The sequence below is a fragment of the Choloepus didactylus genome, chromosome 11 (genome assembly GCF_015220235.1).
Source record: "Choloepus didactylus isolate mChoDid1 chromosome 11, mChoDid1.pri, whole genome shotgun sequence".
NCBI lineage: Eukaryota > Metazoa > Chordata > Mammalia > Pilosa > Megalonychidae > Choloepus > Choloepus didactylus.
Genome location: NC_051317.1, coordinates 80,957,736 through 80,976,858, shown reverse-complemented (window position 1 = coordinate 80,976,858; position 19,123 = coordinate 80,957,736). Strand labels below are relative to the sequence as shown.

At 33.4% G+C, this 19,123-nt stretch overlaps 1 protein-coding gene and 1 pseudogene across 2 annotated transcripts in view; one reads left to right on the top strand and one right to left on the bottom strand.

The window, feature by feature from the left end:
• The window catches only part of IL6ST (interleukin 6 signal transducer), a 70,935-nt gene that overhangs the window by 23,143 nt on the left and 28,669 nt on the right, over positions 1-19,123 (top strand). The window contains exons 5-10 of one of the 2 annotated variants that reach the window (XM_037799072.1): positions 7,586-7,752; positions 8,309-8,463; positions 10,241-10,400; positions 12,507-12,589; positions 13,296-13,506; positions 14,014-14,196. In XM_037799072.1, the coding sequence (XP_037655000.1) occupies positions 7,586-7,752; positions 8,309-8,463; positions 10,241-10,400; positions 12,507-12,589; positions 13,296-13,506; positions 14,014-14,196 (959 nt within the window). Of the gene's footprint in view, positions 1-7,585; positions 7,753-8,308; positions 8,464-10,240; positions 10,401-10,851; positions 10,902-12,506; positions 12,590-13,295; positions 13,507-14,013; positions 14,197-19,123 lie in introns of those variants that run through there. The other variant, XM_037799073.1, reaches the window with a different exon arrangement.
• LOC119506523 lies at positions 5,975-6,610 on the bottom strand (annotated as a pseudogene).

Below are 19,123 nucleotides of genomic sequence, written 5' to 3'. Positions count from 1 at the left end.
GTAAGTTACTTTAAGTTTATTTTATGTTGGATTTATTAAATTAGTCATTTGTGTTGGAGTTTTTATTTTGTCAGATAGTATTATCAAATGCAAATTTTTAAACATTTTATTAAACTTTTTATTTTGAAACATTTCAAACATATATAAACATAGAAAGAATGGTATAATAAATCCCCATGTACCCACCATCCAGCTTCAACAAATGTCCTCTCATTGCCAGTCTTGTTTCATATATATCCCGGCCCAGATTGTTTTGAAGAAGATCCCAGACATTGTATCATTTCAACCATAAATATTTCAGTACATTTAAAGACTCTTTTTAAACATAATCACAACACCATTATTACAACAAAATACAGTTTTTAAAACTTGAACATCATTGAGTATTCAGTTAATGTTCAAGTTTCCCCTGTTATCGCATATATATATGTTTTGCATTTGCTCAGATTAGGATACAAATAAGCTCCATACATTGCAAATTGATGATACATTTTGTAAGTTTCTTAAAGTCTCTTCTTTCTTTTCCTTGGGATTTAGTTATTAAAGTAAACTGTTACATGTTATACATTGTTTAATATATTTCTTTGTCCCTTTATTTCCTAAAAATTGCTATTAGATCTAGAGACTAGACAAGATTTGGGCTTGATCCCCCCACCCTCCCAAAAAAAAGACTTCACAGGAGTGATGTGTACTTTAATCAGAGACCACAGAATGTCTGATTGTTTTTCTTTCTCTGATATTAAGATTGAACAGTGGTTTCACTTGTTGTCAACCTGATCCATTCATTATAAAATCTCCCATTAGTTTTTTGGGTTTAGGGGAGGTGGGGGTTTTCCAAACCTGAAGAGAAGTTGAAAGAATTTCATAGTGAACCCATACACACACACACACACACACACACACACACACACACACACACACACACACCACCTAGATTCTACAGTTAACATTTTACTGTATTTGTGTTATCACATATGTATCTATCTGTACTTCTTCTCTCCATCAATCCATCTTTTCTTTTTATGCATTTCAAAATGAGTTACAGTCATTAGTATACTTACTCCTAAACACATCATCATTTATACCATTAAGTAGAATTCAGTATTTTTTTTACAGGTTGTTTTGGGTATCTTTAGGTAACATTTACATATAGTGAAATGCATAGACTGTGAGTTTTGACAACTGCATATGCCTGTGTAACTCTTTTCGAGACGTAGAACATTATCCGCACCCCCAGAAAGTTTCCTCTTGCCCCTTCCCAGTTAATTCTAGCCACTACCCCACCCCCATAATGCAGCTACTCATCTGATTTTCTTCACCTTAAATTATTTTTGCCTGTTCCAGAATGCCATATAAATGGAATCAATACAGTCTGTACGTTTTTGTGAAAGGCTTTTATGAGTCATCAGAATGTTTCTGAGATTTAACCACGTGTTGCTTCTCATTAGTTTTTGACCTAAAGGTTTGAGCAGTCAGCAATTGTCATTATTTGTTTGAGTTAGAAAGTAGTAGTCTATCTTTTCTTTTAAAAAGATTTTTAGCTAAAATTCTGAAGAAAACTTGCCTTCGTCAATTGTTGGTTACAGAGATACATACAGTTCATATAAAAAAGGCAAAATTATGTTAATATTTTCCCTTTATTAACCAGTTATATAGGGAATTCATTTCCTGGCATCCTCCAAATGTGAATAATGGATTTAAAGGAATTCACATTTAAATATATTTAATGGGTTTCAATCAATAACAGTTATTGTTTTTATTGATGCTTAAATTGTCCCATCTTTGGCCAGTGGGAGCTTATTCAGGTTGGCTCCTGCATCCTTTTGACACAACTTCATTAGTCTTTAATACTAGTTTCCTTGATTTCTGATGGGCCATGATTTCCCAGCTTTATCTTATACATTCCCTACCCCAGGCCTAGAATCAACCATTTCCGAAGGAGTCCTGGTTCAATTTAGTGTGAAATATTAGGAGACTGAAATCTGGATGCTAGGAGACTCATTGCTTTTGTGTTGTCATTGTTTCTAGCTCTTTTCCATGGAAAGAGCTGGGAAATGTTTTTGTTGTTTGTTTGTTTGTTTTTAAAGATAAAAATGCATCATGAATTCATACTGATATTTCAAGTTTAACTGGAGATTTTTCCGTAATCAAATCTGTTTTACATATACTTTTCTTTTCTTCTAGGCTGAAAACTCTCATTCCCCAAAACACCAACAAAATGATCCATTTGCTTTATTCTCACAGTAAACACAATAGCAGTAGAACAAGGCCAATATTAGCACCAATTAAAATGATTAACAAAGCTAATTTTAAGATTTTTGTTTCCTTCACTAAGGATGTATAGTCATATTTCTATGTTTTAGAGTCACCTGTGATAGTCCCGTTCTGTGTGCTTATACCACCAACTCAGTATATGGACTCATATATCTCGTGTTGCTATTGATCTTTAGAAATTATTTTTTAAATAATTATTTAAAATAATAAATTAATCCAAAAAGTCAAATCTACAAAACAGGGTATATTCAGAAAAGTTCAGGTTTTATACTTCTCTTCTATCATAGGTTTCCTGTAAAAAAAAATTTTTTTTTAATTCTTTTTTTTTTTTTTTTAACAAAAACTGTTTATTTTGAAATACTTTCGAACTGATAGGGCAGGCATAAAAATAATACAAATACCATAAAGGGAACTCCAACATACCCCTATCCCACCAGATACTCAGATCCACCAATTTAATTTTTTTTTTTTTTTTGATCTCTGAAGAAACAATTTCAATGAAATTTTTGGCAACAGAAAGTTAGCTTAGCAGAGGAAATGACAACAAAATATGTTAGAAAATTCATAGTCATACATTTGTTCAGGAAATACAGTTACCAAAGTCCTTGGTATTTCAATGATCTTTCCACATCATAAAATATTCACATGTATTCTCTTAAAGCTACACCAAGTCATACCGACATTCTTTTCAGGGAAGTCATAACCATTTCTTCTATTAAATGCTATGCTATCCATTTTAATTGTAAACAAGGTACTTGAGCTAAACTACTTAAATACTTGAGCAAAATGATTTAAAAATTTAAAGGAGAAGGAAAATTATTTTTTAAAAAGCACGCCTGAATCATCAAACCCCAAAGAACTAGGCCACTATACTCTAGTATTACACCAACAGATGCAATGGCTGTATATGAAAGTAGGTAATTACCGATGATACTATTTCTCATTTGCATTTTTAAACATGCTTTTTCAAATAATATTTATTTTTGTAAGTTTTAAAAGTAAGGGGAGCAGAAAGGTGCCAGACTTGATAATTTTACATTTAATCTACTGGCAAATTTTCTTTTAAAATAGAAAATGAAGGTAGACTGTAATTATTTCCAGATAAGGAACATCTGTACCTTTTATTCCTAAAGAAATTACTAAGAAATATAATCATTCATTACAATAGCTGCAAATTGAATTATTCTGATACTTTCAAACAGAGCCAAGTGTAACAAGAGTATTTTATAAAGGGGGAAACTAGAGGTTTTCAACCCTAGATATCCATTGGAACCACCTGGAAAGATTAACAAAAATAAATGCCAGGGCTCCACTCTCAGATATTTTGATTTAGTTGGTGTGGGATGGGACCCAGGTATCAATATTTTTTTAAAGCTCTGCAGGGTGTTCTATTATGTATCCAAGTTTGAAAACCACTGAGTCACCTCATTTTGCAATATCAAGAAAATAGAAGGAAATTGAGAAGACAATTTATATTTGTAACTTTATAAATCACCTGTTATATACTTACTATATGCCTAGTTATGTTCATGAATCATACATTTACAAGACCAAAACTGCCTTCATTTTCTCTGTATACTAGACAACTACTGTATATCCTTGCCACTGAATAACTGAATTTTTCTATGACCAAGACTTAAAATTCTGGGATACACTGTGAAAACTGCATTAATGAAAAGTACTGCTACTCATGGTCAGCAGTAGCAAGAGAAACTACTGTATTTGGCTCCTTTAAGCTGTCCTTATTTCAAAAATTACAAATAGGTGCCAGCCTACACAAAGAACAGACTGTGGATTACTGTAGAAGGAAAAAAATAGCTTACTCAGTTTACTAAATTTCAGCACCAAAAATGATTTAACTTGGCTGAAAGTTCTGAAACTGCTGAGATACTGAACCAGGAAGTTATAATTTATAATGAAATGTTGACATGCCTTTAAAAGCTATTGGAGCTGTAGCTATACTAAATAAGATTTCTTCAGGGCTTCGTTACCCTGTAATGCAAGAATACAAGCATAACAATAACATTACTGTTTTTATATGCACCAATACCTCTCTTTAACATATATATAAAGCTCTACAACAAATACCTTTAATAATTTTACAATTAAATAAAATAAGTCCATAATTCTTCTACTGTACTTTGGTCTCATCATTTTAAAAACATCAATTAATTTTGAAAATATACATTTTACAACATGATCCTATCAATAATAAGCACATTTTGTAGTGTACTAAAGATGCATTCAGCCATGCAATCCAGTGTTCAATACCTAAATGATAAATAAGAATGCTCACTGACTTCTTACTTTGGAAATCTTTAGAAACTGGAATAATCTTTTAAGACTCACGGTGCCCACAAACGTGCAGAAAAGGTATACATTTCTATTCTAGTCTTCCTGAAGGAAAGTTAGAAATGCCCAGTTTTTATACAGGGTAGATAATTATGTCAAATTCCATCCCATTTCTTCCAATTCATTGTCTTCTTTCGAGGATTTGTCACTTGTTTTGTTTTTGTTTTTTTTTTAATGTACAAATTCTCGTATAAGTTATGAAAGATCTGACTGAAAATGAACCTGAACTCTAATTTCAGCCTTGAAAAAGTTCAGTCAGTCATACACTAATAGCTGCCTTTCAGTAAAACAGTCACATCCAGTGGACAAGAGAAAGAATCCTTTCAAAATTCCCTTCATAATTTGAATTGTAAACAAAGATCACATTCTCTAAATCCAGTAATTTAATATGAATTAGTTCCTGCTCATTTTGACAAGTAGTCTGCAGATTCTTATGAATACATCACCCTCATACTTTCTACACATCTTGAATATATCCTCCTCTCTTCTTCCTATTTAAAATCGTGCCTTTAAATTGAACTGGTAAGAGTGTGTAACTCCCAAGGCTAGTAAGGTTAAAGGTATAACCTTCACTTCTGCTATTTCCCACTACAAACTAACTGGCTCATCTCTAGGAATGAAAGAAACAAAATATAAGAAATATATTTAAATAAAAATGAATAGCATTTTAAAAATTTGTAAAAGATGAAATTTGAACCTGTTTTTGCACTTGTAATTTATTATATATTATTGAATATAAATAGAAAAGGATGTAATCAGGAATGCTAATAGTCAAATGACTTTCTCTTGCATCACTGCTGAAACTTTATGAAAGAAACACATAAAAAACTTCCACTGTGCTTAGTTATGATTTACCATTCGTTAGATACATTACTTGTGTTTTCAAAAGTACAAAATGCAGCAGTGATGTTAACATTGACAGTGTAACGAACTTCTGTAGCTGAGAGTGTATGTTTAATTTCTCAGAGAACTGGAAAGAAATTTCGAGGTGAAAAACAATACAGTAAGCAAAAAAAGGAATTGGGAGAACTGTTATTTTTAAATAAGCAGCCAAATGAAGAAAGCTTTTTTTAAAAAAGATTAAGAATGTAAAAGTATATTTTAATACTAAAAAAGCATTTTTAAAAATCAATAACAATTTTATGACAAAATCTGCATTTGAAAAAGGCTTGTAAAAACAGCAGGACAGAATTGCCCTCATCACCTTTTACTTAATCTTGTCAGAAAAATGTGATGCATCTCTGGAACCATACATGATGTTAAAATAGGTATTTTAAAATAGCAAGGAGAATTTCATGGGAAGTTTTTGTTTTTACAATCATTGACATAGCAGACAAGTAAACCTTGTCTAGCTAAAAGCGAAATAGAATATAAAGTTTTGAACTGCATTAGATCTGTTGCCTGCGTTAGCTGATCTCATTTTTTCAAATCGTGACTCCATTTCTTCTAAGACTTTGGGTGTATATCATACTACTAATTTAACCTTTCCTTGAGCTGCTTTTAGCAGCTCTCCAGCTTTTTCATGATATTCTCCTTCAGCGCTCACTCCATTAGCGGAAAGGAGTTGGTCTCTTTGTTTGAGGCACCCATGACTATCAGCAATACTACCTGGAATTATTCGAGATATATAGATGAGAGAGTTTTGTTCTTTCCCTCCCATGATATTGAATCCAAGGCCCTCTTCTGTTTTTGGTAGCTCAACCACTCAAGGATGAGAATGTCCTTCATTGGCAGCAAATACAGCGTCTGTAGCCTTTGCAGTTGCATTAGTTCTCACTTCAGGACTGCTACTGATATCCACTGTTTCGTAGACATGTTCATAAACCTCTCTTACAGGCTTGTAGAACTCACTTTGAGGGACTCTTTATAATAAAGCCTGAAGTTTTTGTGATGGTACTTCTCCAGTCCTTTGTAGTTTTTCCAACAATTAAATTGCTCAACAAATACCTCTCTCCAGCCACTCAGGTTCCCCCAGCACTGCCATCTTCTTGCCTCCACCGATTTAATTTAACATTGTGCCACATTTGCGATATCATTCTGTGTACCTATCAATCTGTCTACATCTATGCATCTATCTGTCTACCTGTCTGTCTGTATGTCTATTTTTCAGTCCATTTTCTGAACACTTGAGTGTAGGTTGTATGCATCACGCTCCTTGAACACTTAATACTGCCATGTATATTTTTAAGAACAGGGATATTCACTTATGTAGCCACCTTAAGTGCAGTTATCAAGTTGAAGAAACTTAATATTGATATAAGTCTTACAATCTTTATTCCAATTTTTTCCTTCTGCCTTCTTGGTCTATCTTCTGTGGGAGGACAGAGTCCTGAAGCATCTCACTCTGAAGTCTTGATCAGGGTGTGGTGTATTTTTCCATTTTTAACAGTGTGTATGTATAAGTATTTTTAATTGATGTGTAATTTATACACTTATGAATAAATACAGAAATATCACTTTCTGTGGTGATAGAAATAAAAACAGTGATTGCCTATGTGGGGTGGGTTTGACTTAGAAAGAGGCTGAAGGAATTTTGTGGGTAATGGAAATTCTTATCCCCATCCTCCTGTTACCTCCTAACATATTGTGCTTAAAGAAAGGCGTTTCCGGTACAATAAGGATTCTGTTTCAGGAAGGGAATAAACAGTACTAGAAACACAAAGAAATAGACAAAAATAATTTGGGGAGAGTGGTGAGTGGGAATAACATAAAAGTCTCACATGCAATATTTTTAAGATAAAGATTTGAAAATAATTTTGTCTTAAGATATATGTCAAACTCAGTTTTAAATAATGGTAAGTTAATTTTTAAGAAGTATTACTTGTTTTTAGTGATCAACAATTTATTTAAAACTTTGGTACAACAATTTGGGTCTCATCAAAACCTTTCAAATGACTTTTCTCCCTCTAATTTTTTCAAATCTATTTTTAATGGCTGATTCTTCTATTTTTTTACTTAGGGCAACAGAGAAGTTTGCTGATTGTAAAACGAAACATGACACCCCCAATTCATGCACTGTTGATTATTCTCCTGTGTATTTTGTCAACATTGAAGTCTGGGTAGAAGCAGAGAATGCCCTTGGGAAGGTTACATCAGATCATATCAATTTTGATCCTTTAGATAAAGGTAATTATAAACCTGAATTTGGGAATTTATTAGAATGTACATTGGCTTATAAAGTAAAATTGTTTTCAGATTTTAGTTACTATAGAAACAAACAATTTAATTGTTTTAGTTATATTTACAAAATCATTTTATCCACCATATTAAAAATAATTTTGAAAGATATAGGCCCCACTGTGCTAACAGCTGTTTTCATTTCGAATGTTATTTCCTGGTATTTGTCCAATTCTCAGACATTTTACAGCATTGTAATCATAATATACATGTTCCAATTTTATTCTCTTTTAGAACTTTGTACATCATTAACATTTGTCTTTTTTGATAGATATTTGATATCTGAACCTGAAAAGATTAACAAATGTAATAAAGTGGCAAATGTAATAAACAAACGTAATAAACTATAAGTTTCTTTAGAAACTATGGTGTAGCATTGCTTTCAGAGAAATCAGTTCATTTGGTGAGGCTAAATGAATACTATGATATAAAGAAAAATATACAGAGTTTGTGTATGAAGTTGTAAAAAAACATGGTAAACATCAGGACTTATTTTATTCTTCAGTGAAACCTAATCCACCACATGATTTATCAGTTACCAACTCAGAGGAACTGTCTAGTATCTTAAAATTGACATGGATCAACTCAAATATTGAGACTTTTACAGGACTGAAGTATAACATTCAATATAAGACCAAAGATGCCTCAACCTGGAGCCAGGTAAATTGAAAAATACTGTTATTCAAATAATCTTTCTTACAGAGATTCTAACTTAAAAAGTCTCAAATCATTTTCCCAGTGTCTTTAAGTTTCTGGTTATGTGAATATCATCTTTAAGATCTCTTCTGGATCTTTATTTCAAGCAAAGACAAACATGACAACCCCAGATAGAAATTATAGCTTTCCTGTATACAGTAGCCTTTAAGTGAAATATGGAAGAGCTCTACGGTGATAGGGAATAGCATTTTTGATGGGAGATCAAAGGAACACAAGATGTAAGAAGCAAATTAGTAGAGGACCAAAAAAAGAAATTATATGAATAAGGTAGAGCAAATTCAGCTCCCCTCTCATTTTTGTAAATACATTTTTATTGGAACACAGCCGCATCCATTTGTTTAGGTACTGTCTGTGGCGTTGCATGCTACATTGGCAAAGTTGAGTTGAGTACTTGCAACAGAGACTATCTGGTCCACAAGCCTAAAATATTTATTATCTAGTCTTTTAAAGAAAAAGTTTGTCAACCCTTTAGGTAGAAGGAATTAGTGCAGAACTTGTAAGACTGGAGGGAAAAGATATTAAATAATTAGAATGGTGAGTCCAAAAATGACACCATTAGCAAAAGAAATACTTGGATCTTTCCAAAAGGCCAACATCATAGCATTGAGGTACCCATACTATTCTTTGTTATGACCCCATTTATCACTAACAGAATGCTTTTGCTTTTGTTTCTTTTGTTGCAATAAGAGAATAGAGCCTTTGAACTTACTTCTGTCCTCCATTCTGCTTAACCAAAGGGCTCACAGTACAATAAGAAAAAGCAACAAATCAAAATTGGATTAATGCTTCATGATCTACACAGAGGATATGCATCTGAACTCTTCAAAATACATTTTTTAGTATCATAAATCTTAATCCAGTGCTACAAAAAAGACTGCTTCCTATTTTGTATCCAATACTGAAACCTCGAAGTATTAGGAGGTATTGGAAAGAACCAGAGTTATTTATCTAGTCTCTTTTTTCCTGAACTTCAAGGTTGTCTGCTATGATAGCTTTTGTTTTTCTTGATTGGGCTGGATATCTTCCTTTTGCCTGTCTAGTTCCACATTCTATTCTTCTCCACCCTATTATTTGTCTTAGGATGCTTAGCTCTGTGGATTTCATTAGTGGGTTCCTATTGGCTCTAGCTTTCTGGTGAGTTTGGAGGAGAGGGACCTGACATTAGAGAGGAAGGATAGAAGAGAATGAGGTCAGCATATTTAATTTCCCTGCTCCTTGTCTGGAGCTGCCTGTGTCTCAACTGCAAGTCACTGCATCTATCAAGGCAGCCATCTCTATCTGATCCTCTTCTTCCAGGTTCTGGTACCTCCCGTTATCCCTTTGGGCATACAGGTGGTAACAGCTCCCTGCTGTTACTAGCCCTTGAGTAACTATGATTGTACTATCTAATGAGGTTTGCCTAAACTCTGCCTAGAGTCCCTGTACTAAACCCTTCTTGAATTAATTCCGTCTGGAATGTACCATCGTTTTCTTCTGACTGGAGTGTGCCATCTTTTTCTTGCTGAGACCTTGAGTGTTACAGGCCCCATAGAAGAAAGAAAAAAGAAAGGAAGGTTCATAGATAGTTCCTGTATTTCTCAAACCTATTTCTTTATTGATTTTTACTGCCTTTTGACTTGCATTTTAGAGCTTGAGATTGGTTAATTTATTATCTTATGCAATTTAGAACACTTACAATAAATACCATTGGTTTTTTGTGCTGGTTGATTTTTATTTTCAGATTCCTCCTGAAGATACAGCATCCACACGATCTTCATTCACTATCCAGGACCTTAAACCTTTTACAGAATATGTGTTTAGGATTCGTTGTATGAAGGGAGATGGTAAGGGATTCTGGAGTGACTGGAGTGAAGAAGCAAGTGGGATCACATATGAAGATAGTAAGTAAATTCAGTATATGAAGAAATAAAGCTGTTGGAATTCTGACTGTGAATTACTCATGTTTGGTTTCAGTAATGTTGATCTTAGAGTAGAAGTCAATATTTCTTATTTTGTGATCATTTTATTCAAACTATAATACTATATACTTTTGTTTTTTTAAGGCATCAGAATGTAAAATTTAAGATGCGTTATTGGTAGCATAAATCTATTTGATGCCTAATTAAAGGAAATTATCCTGGAATGGGTGTCTTAGATACCGTCAGAAAACTACTGAGTTACTTAAAGATTGATGAGTCTAGAATATTTTATTAAAGGAGAGTGGCTCAGAGATATCCTTAACCAGAGATATCCTAAATCATTATAATCACATCATCTAGTAAAAAAAAAACCTTAGACCCTCACTATCAAAAAGAAATTTGTACTATGGCTTTTATTTGTTTTCTTCTCCTAACACTTGATAGGCATCTGGGAAAGGGTTGATCCTGGAATTTTCGTTATTGGTTGGTTTGTTTTCACCCCCCCCCCCCCGATAATATGCATATAGTATACAATCCAAAAGGCACATAAGGGTACAGTCTAAAGTAAGATACCCTCCAAAGCAGCTAATGTTACTAATTTCTTATGTAGCCTTCAAGAAAATCCTATGACATATGGATTTTTTTTCTATTTGAATTTTGCTTATTACAGTTTTACCTTTATAGTCTCAATTGTAGCAGCCATGGCTTAAAAACTACCTCTACCACCAATATCTGTTTACCAACTGTACTAGAGGTATAGATGGTTACCTGAATTGAGAATGTCAAAGGTAGAAAAACACCCTTCTCTCCTAAGAATTTTCTCCCATTCTCATAAATATCAGAATAGAAAGCAATTCTGCTATTGCTGGTTGGGGGTGGGGGGTGGGCGTGGTTCTCAGCCAGGTTCGTTTGTTTGGGCCAGGAGTTGTGGGATTCTGGAAGTACTGGGGTTCATAGGCCTTTTAGAAAAGTACACAGATCAATTTGGGAAGAGTTCATGAAATAGTTTAAAATGTCGCTCAAATATCATGGTTAGTGCCTGTGTGTATCTTTCTGGGGAGAGGTTGCATAATCTGTGTATTTTTTCCCAAAACTTACATTTTCTTTCATTTTAGTAAAGCTCTTGATAACTATTTTTTAATAAATAGAAACAGTAAAAACTTTATGTATGCTATGTAGAAGTCAGGTTCATAAACTGCAGACAGTACTTCATAGGTGTATCAGCACAGTTCTATGAAAGTATAAATTCTATAAGAAGGGAGACCTTGTCTTCTGGTGAATTGTATTATAGCCTCTAGTTTCTCTATATAGTTAGGAAATATTTATGGCTATTAAATTTTCTTTATAATTTTATGTTCTTCCATTTGGGTGCTGCACTGTACTTCTGTATGTTTCTTCTGTACCAGAAGCTTTTCCTCCATCCTTCTTGGTCTGCCTTTCCTCCTTTCTTTGTTTTGTCCTCTATTATTGCCTCTTCATGGTCAGCACATCACTTCTTGGTTTTCATTCAAATCCATTTTTCTTCTATTGAATACCATATTTTATTATATTTATAAAAATTTTGAAATACCAGGTTATACTACAAAAATTTTTAAAACCTATTTACTAGTGTTTGACACCATATTTTACAAAGTGCTTTTCATATGGTTGGTGATTATTCTAACAATCCTGTGAATTGCTTTTATTATGTCCTGTTTATTCTGAATCATCCCAATATAAAGTAATAAATTTATACTACATTTATTCCATTTATTTTAATTTGTTTTATATTCTTATATATATACATTTTGGGATTTTAAGCATTTATTTAAATAGGATTTTTCAGTTTGATATTCAGCACAAAGAAATAAATAGTGATGCATTCTTTGGTTATTGCTTAGGATGTATTTGTAATCTCATAATTTTGAGGTTAGAAAAGAGTTCCAGTACAATCTAAACATCAAACTATTGCCCTCAACTAAAGGAAGGCCTAAGGCATATCATGCAGTAGAGATACTACTGCAATTGAAAGGCAAAAATATTAAGAACAAAGTAAAAATTTCTAGGATTTTATTTTACTGTTAAAATAATTGTTTGCCTTTTCTTTAGGACCGTCCAAGGCACCGAGTTTCTGGTATAAGATAGATCCATCCCATACTCATGGTTATAGATCTATTCAACTCATATGGAAGGTAAAAAAAAAAAAAAAAAAAAAAAAAAAATCACGTTTATATTAGGAGTGGGGTTTTTTCCCCAAAACTTATCTTTTCATTCATTTTAGTAAAGCTCTTGATAACTGCTTTTCAATAAATAGAAACAGTAAAAACTTTATGTATACTACGTAGAAGTCAGGTTCATAAACTGCAGGCAGTAAGTACTTCATAGGTATATCAGCACAGTTCTATGAAAGTATAAATTCTATAAGAAGAGAGACCTTGTTTTATACTTTATTGAATTTTCAGAGTGTCTCATAAAAAATGATTTATAGAGGTTTTGAGTAATTGGTCTTTTAGACCTGAAGAACAACATAATGTATGTTGATAATAGGAAATATAAAATTGTTGGCACTCCATAAACGTGCCCATGAGTAGATGGTACAGAGAGAAAAGTACTCAATAAAGGCATAAAATAATTTGCATCCACATACCCACAGTGCAGATTGGATATCAGAATTAAGAACTAAAACCTAACTATTTCCTCTCTTTTAGTAGGTCATGCTTGTACTCTTTATTCAGCATGTAGAAGTTTCACTTTAGTATTCAGTTCAAAACGATGTTGCCAGTCCCTTCTAATTAAATGTTTGACATAGTAGTGAGAGTAGTAAAATCAAAGAAAATCTGGTTAAATTTATTCAAGATTTATAAAATAAAATTTTCAAATAAACTTTTATTATTACAGACATTGCCTCCTTTTGAAGCCAATGGAAAAATCTTGGATTATGAAGTGACTCTCACAAGATGGAAATCGTATTTACAAAAATATCTAGTTAATGACACAAAACTGACAGTAAACCTCACAAACGATCGCTTTATAGCAACTCTGACAGCAAGAAATCTGGTTGGCAGATCAGATGCGTCGGCTTTAACTATTCCTGCCTGTGATTTCCAAGGTTTGTGTCTGTGAGACAGAGCCTGGCTCAGGGATGAAAGAGGATAGTTAGATAGGAGAGGGCTCCTGTAAAAAAACACAAGTTGTCTGAGACCATTTCCTCAGTAATAAGGATGATCGTATTTTTAGAAATGAAGTAGCAACCAAATAATCTTTTCTATCACCACATAACTCACTTGAGCTTTGCAATAAACTACTTAATTCTTTTATAGCATTTTCTGATCACTTGTTTTTTTAAACCAAACTTATTTACACAAAACTTAATACAAACATATATACAAAACATTTGTAGCATTTTAGGAAAGCAAGAATTTAGGTTTCAAAATATTTAGCTTCCTTATATGCCGAGGATAATAAAAGTGCTTTTAATCATGAAAATGCATATTATATTCTATCAAAATTGATAGCAAGATAAATCACATGGTTACAGAAATGTCTACAAAATATCAAAACCTCAAATTTTTAAGTGTTTATTATATCTGTATTCAAACTTTTTTTTTTTTTTAAGCTACTCACCCCATCACAGATCTTAAGGCATTCCCTAAAAATAATCTGCTTTGGGTAGAATGGACTGCTCCAAATGAATCTGTAAACAAATACGTAGTTGAGTGGTGTGTGTTATCGGATGAATTGCCCTGTATCCCAGACTGGCAACAAGAAGATGGTACCATACATCGCACCTATTTAAAAGGTAAGCCTGACTACAAGCATTAATTTGTTTTTCTACCTCTAGACACATTTTTCTTTTACGTATCCATTTTTGATTTATTGGCATTGTGGTCCATTGAAAAGACTTTTCAGTTTATCATAGCCCCACTGGTTACTAAATGTGTGACTCTCAGCAAGTCACACTTAACCTCTTTGAACTGCAGGGTCTTTTTATGTAAAAAGTGGGGTTAATACTGCCTTCTTTTTATACCTCAATATTTCAATCATCAAAAGAACACTCAAGAAACTTATAAAGTAGTAGAGAAATACAGGATAGTTCAACCTTTGTTGCTCATTAGTTGTATGGCTTCTCTACCTGATTTAATGCCCTCATCCTTCAGATCAGAAAATAGTTTTTTAGACCACCTGGGTAACTACTGAACTGAGAAAGATACTGAATAGAGAAAGCAAAACTAGAACTCCGATTTCCTTCTGTTCTTTTAACTGGAAGTACAAAAAGAACAAAAAATAAGGATGTTAGAGAGCCCAAAGTGAGTTGTTCTTTGTTTTAAGGTACTACTTATTAGGTGGTTTTAAAATGATACAACTTTAAAGGGAAAACAAAAACACTCAGCTTATGGTGTGCTTTTTCATAAAGAGGGAGACCCATTAGAATTCAGCTGTAGGTAAAGTGATTAATCCAAGAAAGCCTCTAAACAGAGAGATCCTGCAATGAAGTTTGTAAGCTTTGTTCATAAAATAAGATGTTTGGCCTTTATTAACATATTATTAATACATAATTTCAATAAGTTTGGTTGCCTAGTTTCTCAGCCTTACGAAATTAAAAGCTTGATTGAGCTAGGGAGGAGAGGTATCAAGATAATAACTGGATTATTGAAACTTTTTTGAAAGTACAGCACAGGCTCTGGAGACAGTAAGGTTGGGACAGGTGGCCCCATATAGCTCAGTGGCTTTGAAAGCATCACTGCATTACAGCAGAATTTATAAAAACTGTTCATCTTCTTGATAATAATGAATCATTAAGAGAAAGTAAAATTACTTTTTATGAAGGCAAAGGAGCATTTAATTTCATGAATAATGGATAAGGAAATAAAAGTTCTTGTTAAAGGTATAAACTTTGGTGTAATGTACATTTGATTTCCAATATGGACACATAAGTATGCTGTATAAAAAGAAGGGAAGTGTTGTTGAAGAACAGATTAATTTGGAAGGATTATAAATAAAAGAAGTACTTAAGACAATTTTATCTTTCAAAATTGTGGTGCTTTCTAGGAGGAAATAGCACCAACTCTCTTTCTCCCCAGTTACATGACAAATCAGGACCATTAGTGCCTTCACTAGGGTGTTTTGTTTTGTTTTTAAATTTAGAGAAGTGGTAGGTCTACAGAAAAATCTAGCAGGAAGTACAGAGTTCCCATATACCCCATCTCACACAGAGAAGGAATTTTCCCCGTTAACACTTTGCATTAGTCTTATAATAGTGGCATCTCGCTTATTAGGCAGTTTTGTATATACTTACCAGAGAATTTGTTAAGTTATACAAAAATTGTTGAGCTGAAGGTAAAACCCAGGATAATTTGAGATCAGTGATTTTTAAATAACCTGATAAATATAAATTCTGAATATAAATACAATCATTACCTGTATTGAGTTCCCATATACCACCCTATTAACACCTGACATTAGTGTGGTACATTTATTACAGTTTATGAAAGGAAAATTTTTATAATTATATGATTAACTGTAGTCCATCATTTACAATAGTGTTCATTGTTTCTGTTGTACAGCCCTATGTTTTGGGGTTTTTTAAATTTTATTATCGTAACATACGTAACAACCTAAACTTTCTCCTGTTCACATATATAATTCAGTGCTGTTAATTACATTGACAATGTTGTGCTACCGTTACCACCATCCATTACCAAAACTTTACAATCAACCCAAATAGAAACTCTACAATTCATGAATTAATTCCCCATTCCCTACCCACACCCCAGCCCCTGGTAACCTATATTCATTCTAGATTGACTATGAGTTTACTTATTCTAATTATTTCATATCAGTGGGATCATAACAATATTTGTCCTTTTGTGTCTGGCTTATTTCTCTCAACTTTGATATCTTCAGGTTTCATCCATGTTATTACATGTGTCACTTCATTCTTTAAAAAGATTTGTGTGTATACCACATTTTATTTATCCATTCATCCATTGATGGACCTTGGGTTGCTTCCATCTTTTAGCAATTGTGAATAATGCCACTGTGAACATTGGTGTGCAAATATATTGTCAAGTCCCTGCTTTCAAATCTTTGGGGTATGTGCTTGGTCGCATGGCAATTCTCTATAAACCTAACTTTGAGGAACTGTCAAACTGTCTTTCAGAGCAGCAACACATTTCATATTACCAACAATGAATGAGTGTTCCTATATCTCCACATCCTCTCCAACACTTGTAATTTTGTTTTTTTTAAAAACACTAGCCATCCAGTGGGAGTGAAATGGTATCTCATTGTGGTGTTGATTTGCATTTCCCTAATAGTTAATTATATTGAGCATCTTTTCGTGTGCCTTTTTATATCCTCTTTAGAGAAATGTCTAGTCAATTCTTTTCCTATTTTTTAATTGTTTTTTTTTTAATTGTTGAGTATATATTCTGGATATTAAACCCTTATCAGATAAGTGGTTTCAAATTTTTTCTCCCATTGAATAGGTTGTCTTTTCACTTTCAGGATAAAGTCCTTTGATGCACAAAAGTTTTCAATTTTGATGAGGTCCCATTTATCTATATTTTTCTTTTGTTGCTTGTGCATTGGGTGCAAAGTCTAAGAAACCATTGCCTAACACAAGAAGATAATTCCCTGAAGATCTTTTCTGCTGGGTGTTTTATAGTCCTGGTTCTTATATTTAGGTCTTGCATCTGTTTTTCTTTTTTTTTTTTTTTTCTTTTTAATTCAGTTTTATTGAAATATATTCACAAACCATACAGTCATCCATGGTATACAATCAACTGTTCACAGTATGATCATATAGTTATGCGTTCATCACCACAATCTATTTCTGAACATTTTCCTTACATCAGAAAGAATCAGAATAAGAATAAAAAATAAAAGTGAAAAGAGAATACCCAAACCATCCCCCCATCCCACCCTATTTGTCATTTAGTTTTTACTCCCATTTTTCTACTGATTTTTTTTCAATTTTTTAACTTTGTTTATCAAAAAATAAAAAACAAACAGGCAAACAACAACCAAAAAAACCCCACAACATTTCAAACAAAGCAATGGATTAAGGAAAACAAATAACCTAAAATAACTACTTTGCTTCCAATATGTTCCTACCATACCCCGAGAAAATTAATAAACCATGTCCAAACAGAGGAGTAAGAAAAACAAATAATCTAAAATAACTACATTGCTTCCAACATGTTCCTACCATACCCCAAGAAAATTAACAACCCCTAAGAAAACAAAGGAATAAGAGAAAAAAAAAACCTAAAATAACTCTATTGCTTCCAACATGATCTTACTATATCCAAGAAAGTTTACAAACCATAATCATTCCTGAGCATTCCCATAACATTGAGATTACCCTCCATAGTTTATCTGTTCTTATTAGATTATCATTCCCCCTCCACTAATTGGTATCTCTAGGTCCCCTACATTCTACAGTATAAAACATTGTACATTTTTCACAGAATTCACATTAGTGGTAACATACAATATCTCTCTTTTTGTGCCTGGCTTATTTTGCTCAGCATTATGTCTTTTTTTTTTTTTTTTTTTTTTAATCTTCATTTTATTGAGATATATTCATATACCACGCAGTCATACAAAACAAATCGTACTTTCGATTGTTCACAGTACCATTACATAGTTGTACATTCATCACCCAAATCAATCCCTGACACCTTCATTAGCACACACACAAGAATAACAAGAATAATAATTAGAGTGAAAAAGAGCAATTGAAGTAAAAAAGAACACTGGGTACCTTTGTCTGTTTGTTTCCTTCCCCTATTTTTCTACTCATCCATCCATAAACTAGACAAAGTGGAGTGTGGTCCTTATGGCTTTCCCAATCCCCTTGTCACCCCTCATAAGCTACATTTTTATACAACTGTCTTTGAGATTCATGGGTTCTGGGTTGTAGTTTGATAGTTTCAGGTATCCACCACCAGCTACCCCAATTCTTTAGAACCTAAAAAGGGTTGTCTAAAGTGTGCATAAGAGTGCCCACCAGAGTGACCTCTCGGCTCCTTTTGGAATCTCTCTGCCACTGAAGCTTATTTCATTTCCTTTCACATCCCCCTTTTGGTCAAGAAGATGTTCTCTGTCCCACGATGCCAGGTCTACATTCCTCCCCGGGAGTCATATTCCACGTTGCCAGGGAGATTCACTCCCCTGGGTGTCTGATCCCACGTAGGGGGGAGGGCAGTGATTTCACCTTTCAAGTTGGCTTAGCTAGAGAGAGACGGCCACATCTGAGCAACAAAGAGGCATTCGGGAGGAGGCTCTTAGGCACAACCATAGGGAGGCCTAGCCTCTCCTTTGCAGCAACCGTCTTCCCAAGGGTAAAACCTGTGGTAGAGGGCTCAACCCATCAAACCACCAGTCCCCTATGTCTGTGGTCATGTTAGCAACCATGGAGGTGGGGTAGGCGAATACCCCTGCATTCTCCACAGGCTCCTCAAGGGGTCACTGCATCTTTTTTTTTTCCTTGTTTTTTTTTTTTTTTAACTTTCCCTTCTTTTTTAAATCAACTGTATGAAAAAAAAGTTAAAAAGAAAACAAACATACAATAAAAGAACATTTCAAAGAGACCATAACAAGGGAGTAAGAAAAAGACAACTAACCTAAGATAACTGCTTAACTTCCAACATGTTCCTACTTTACCCCAAGAAAGTTACCTAATATAGCAACATTTCTGTGAACTTGCATCTACTATATCC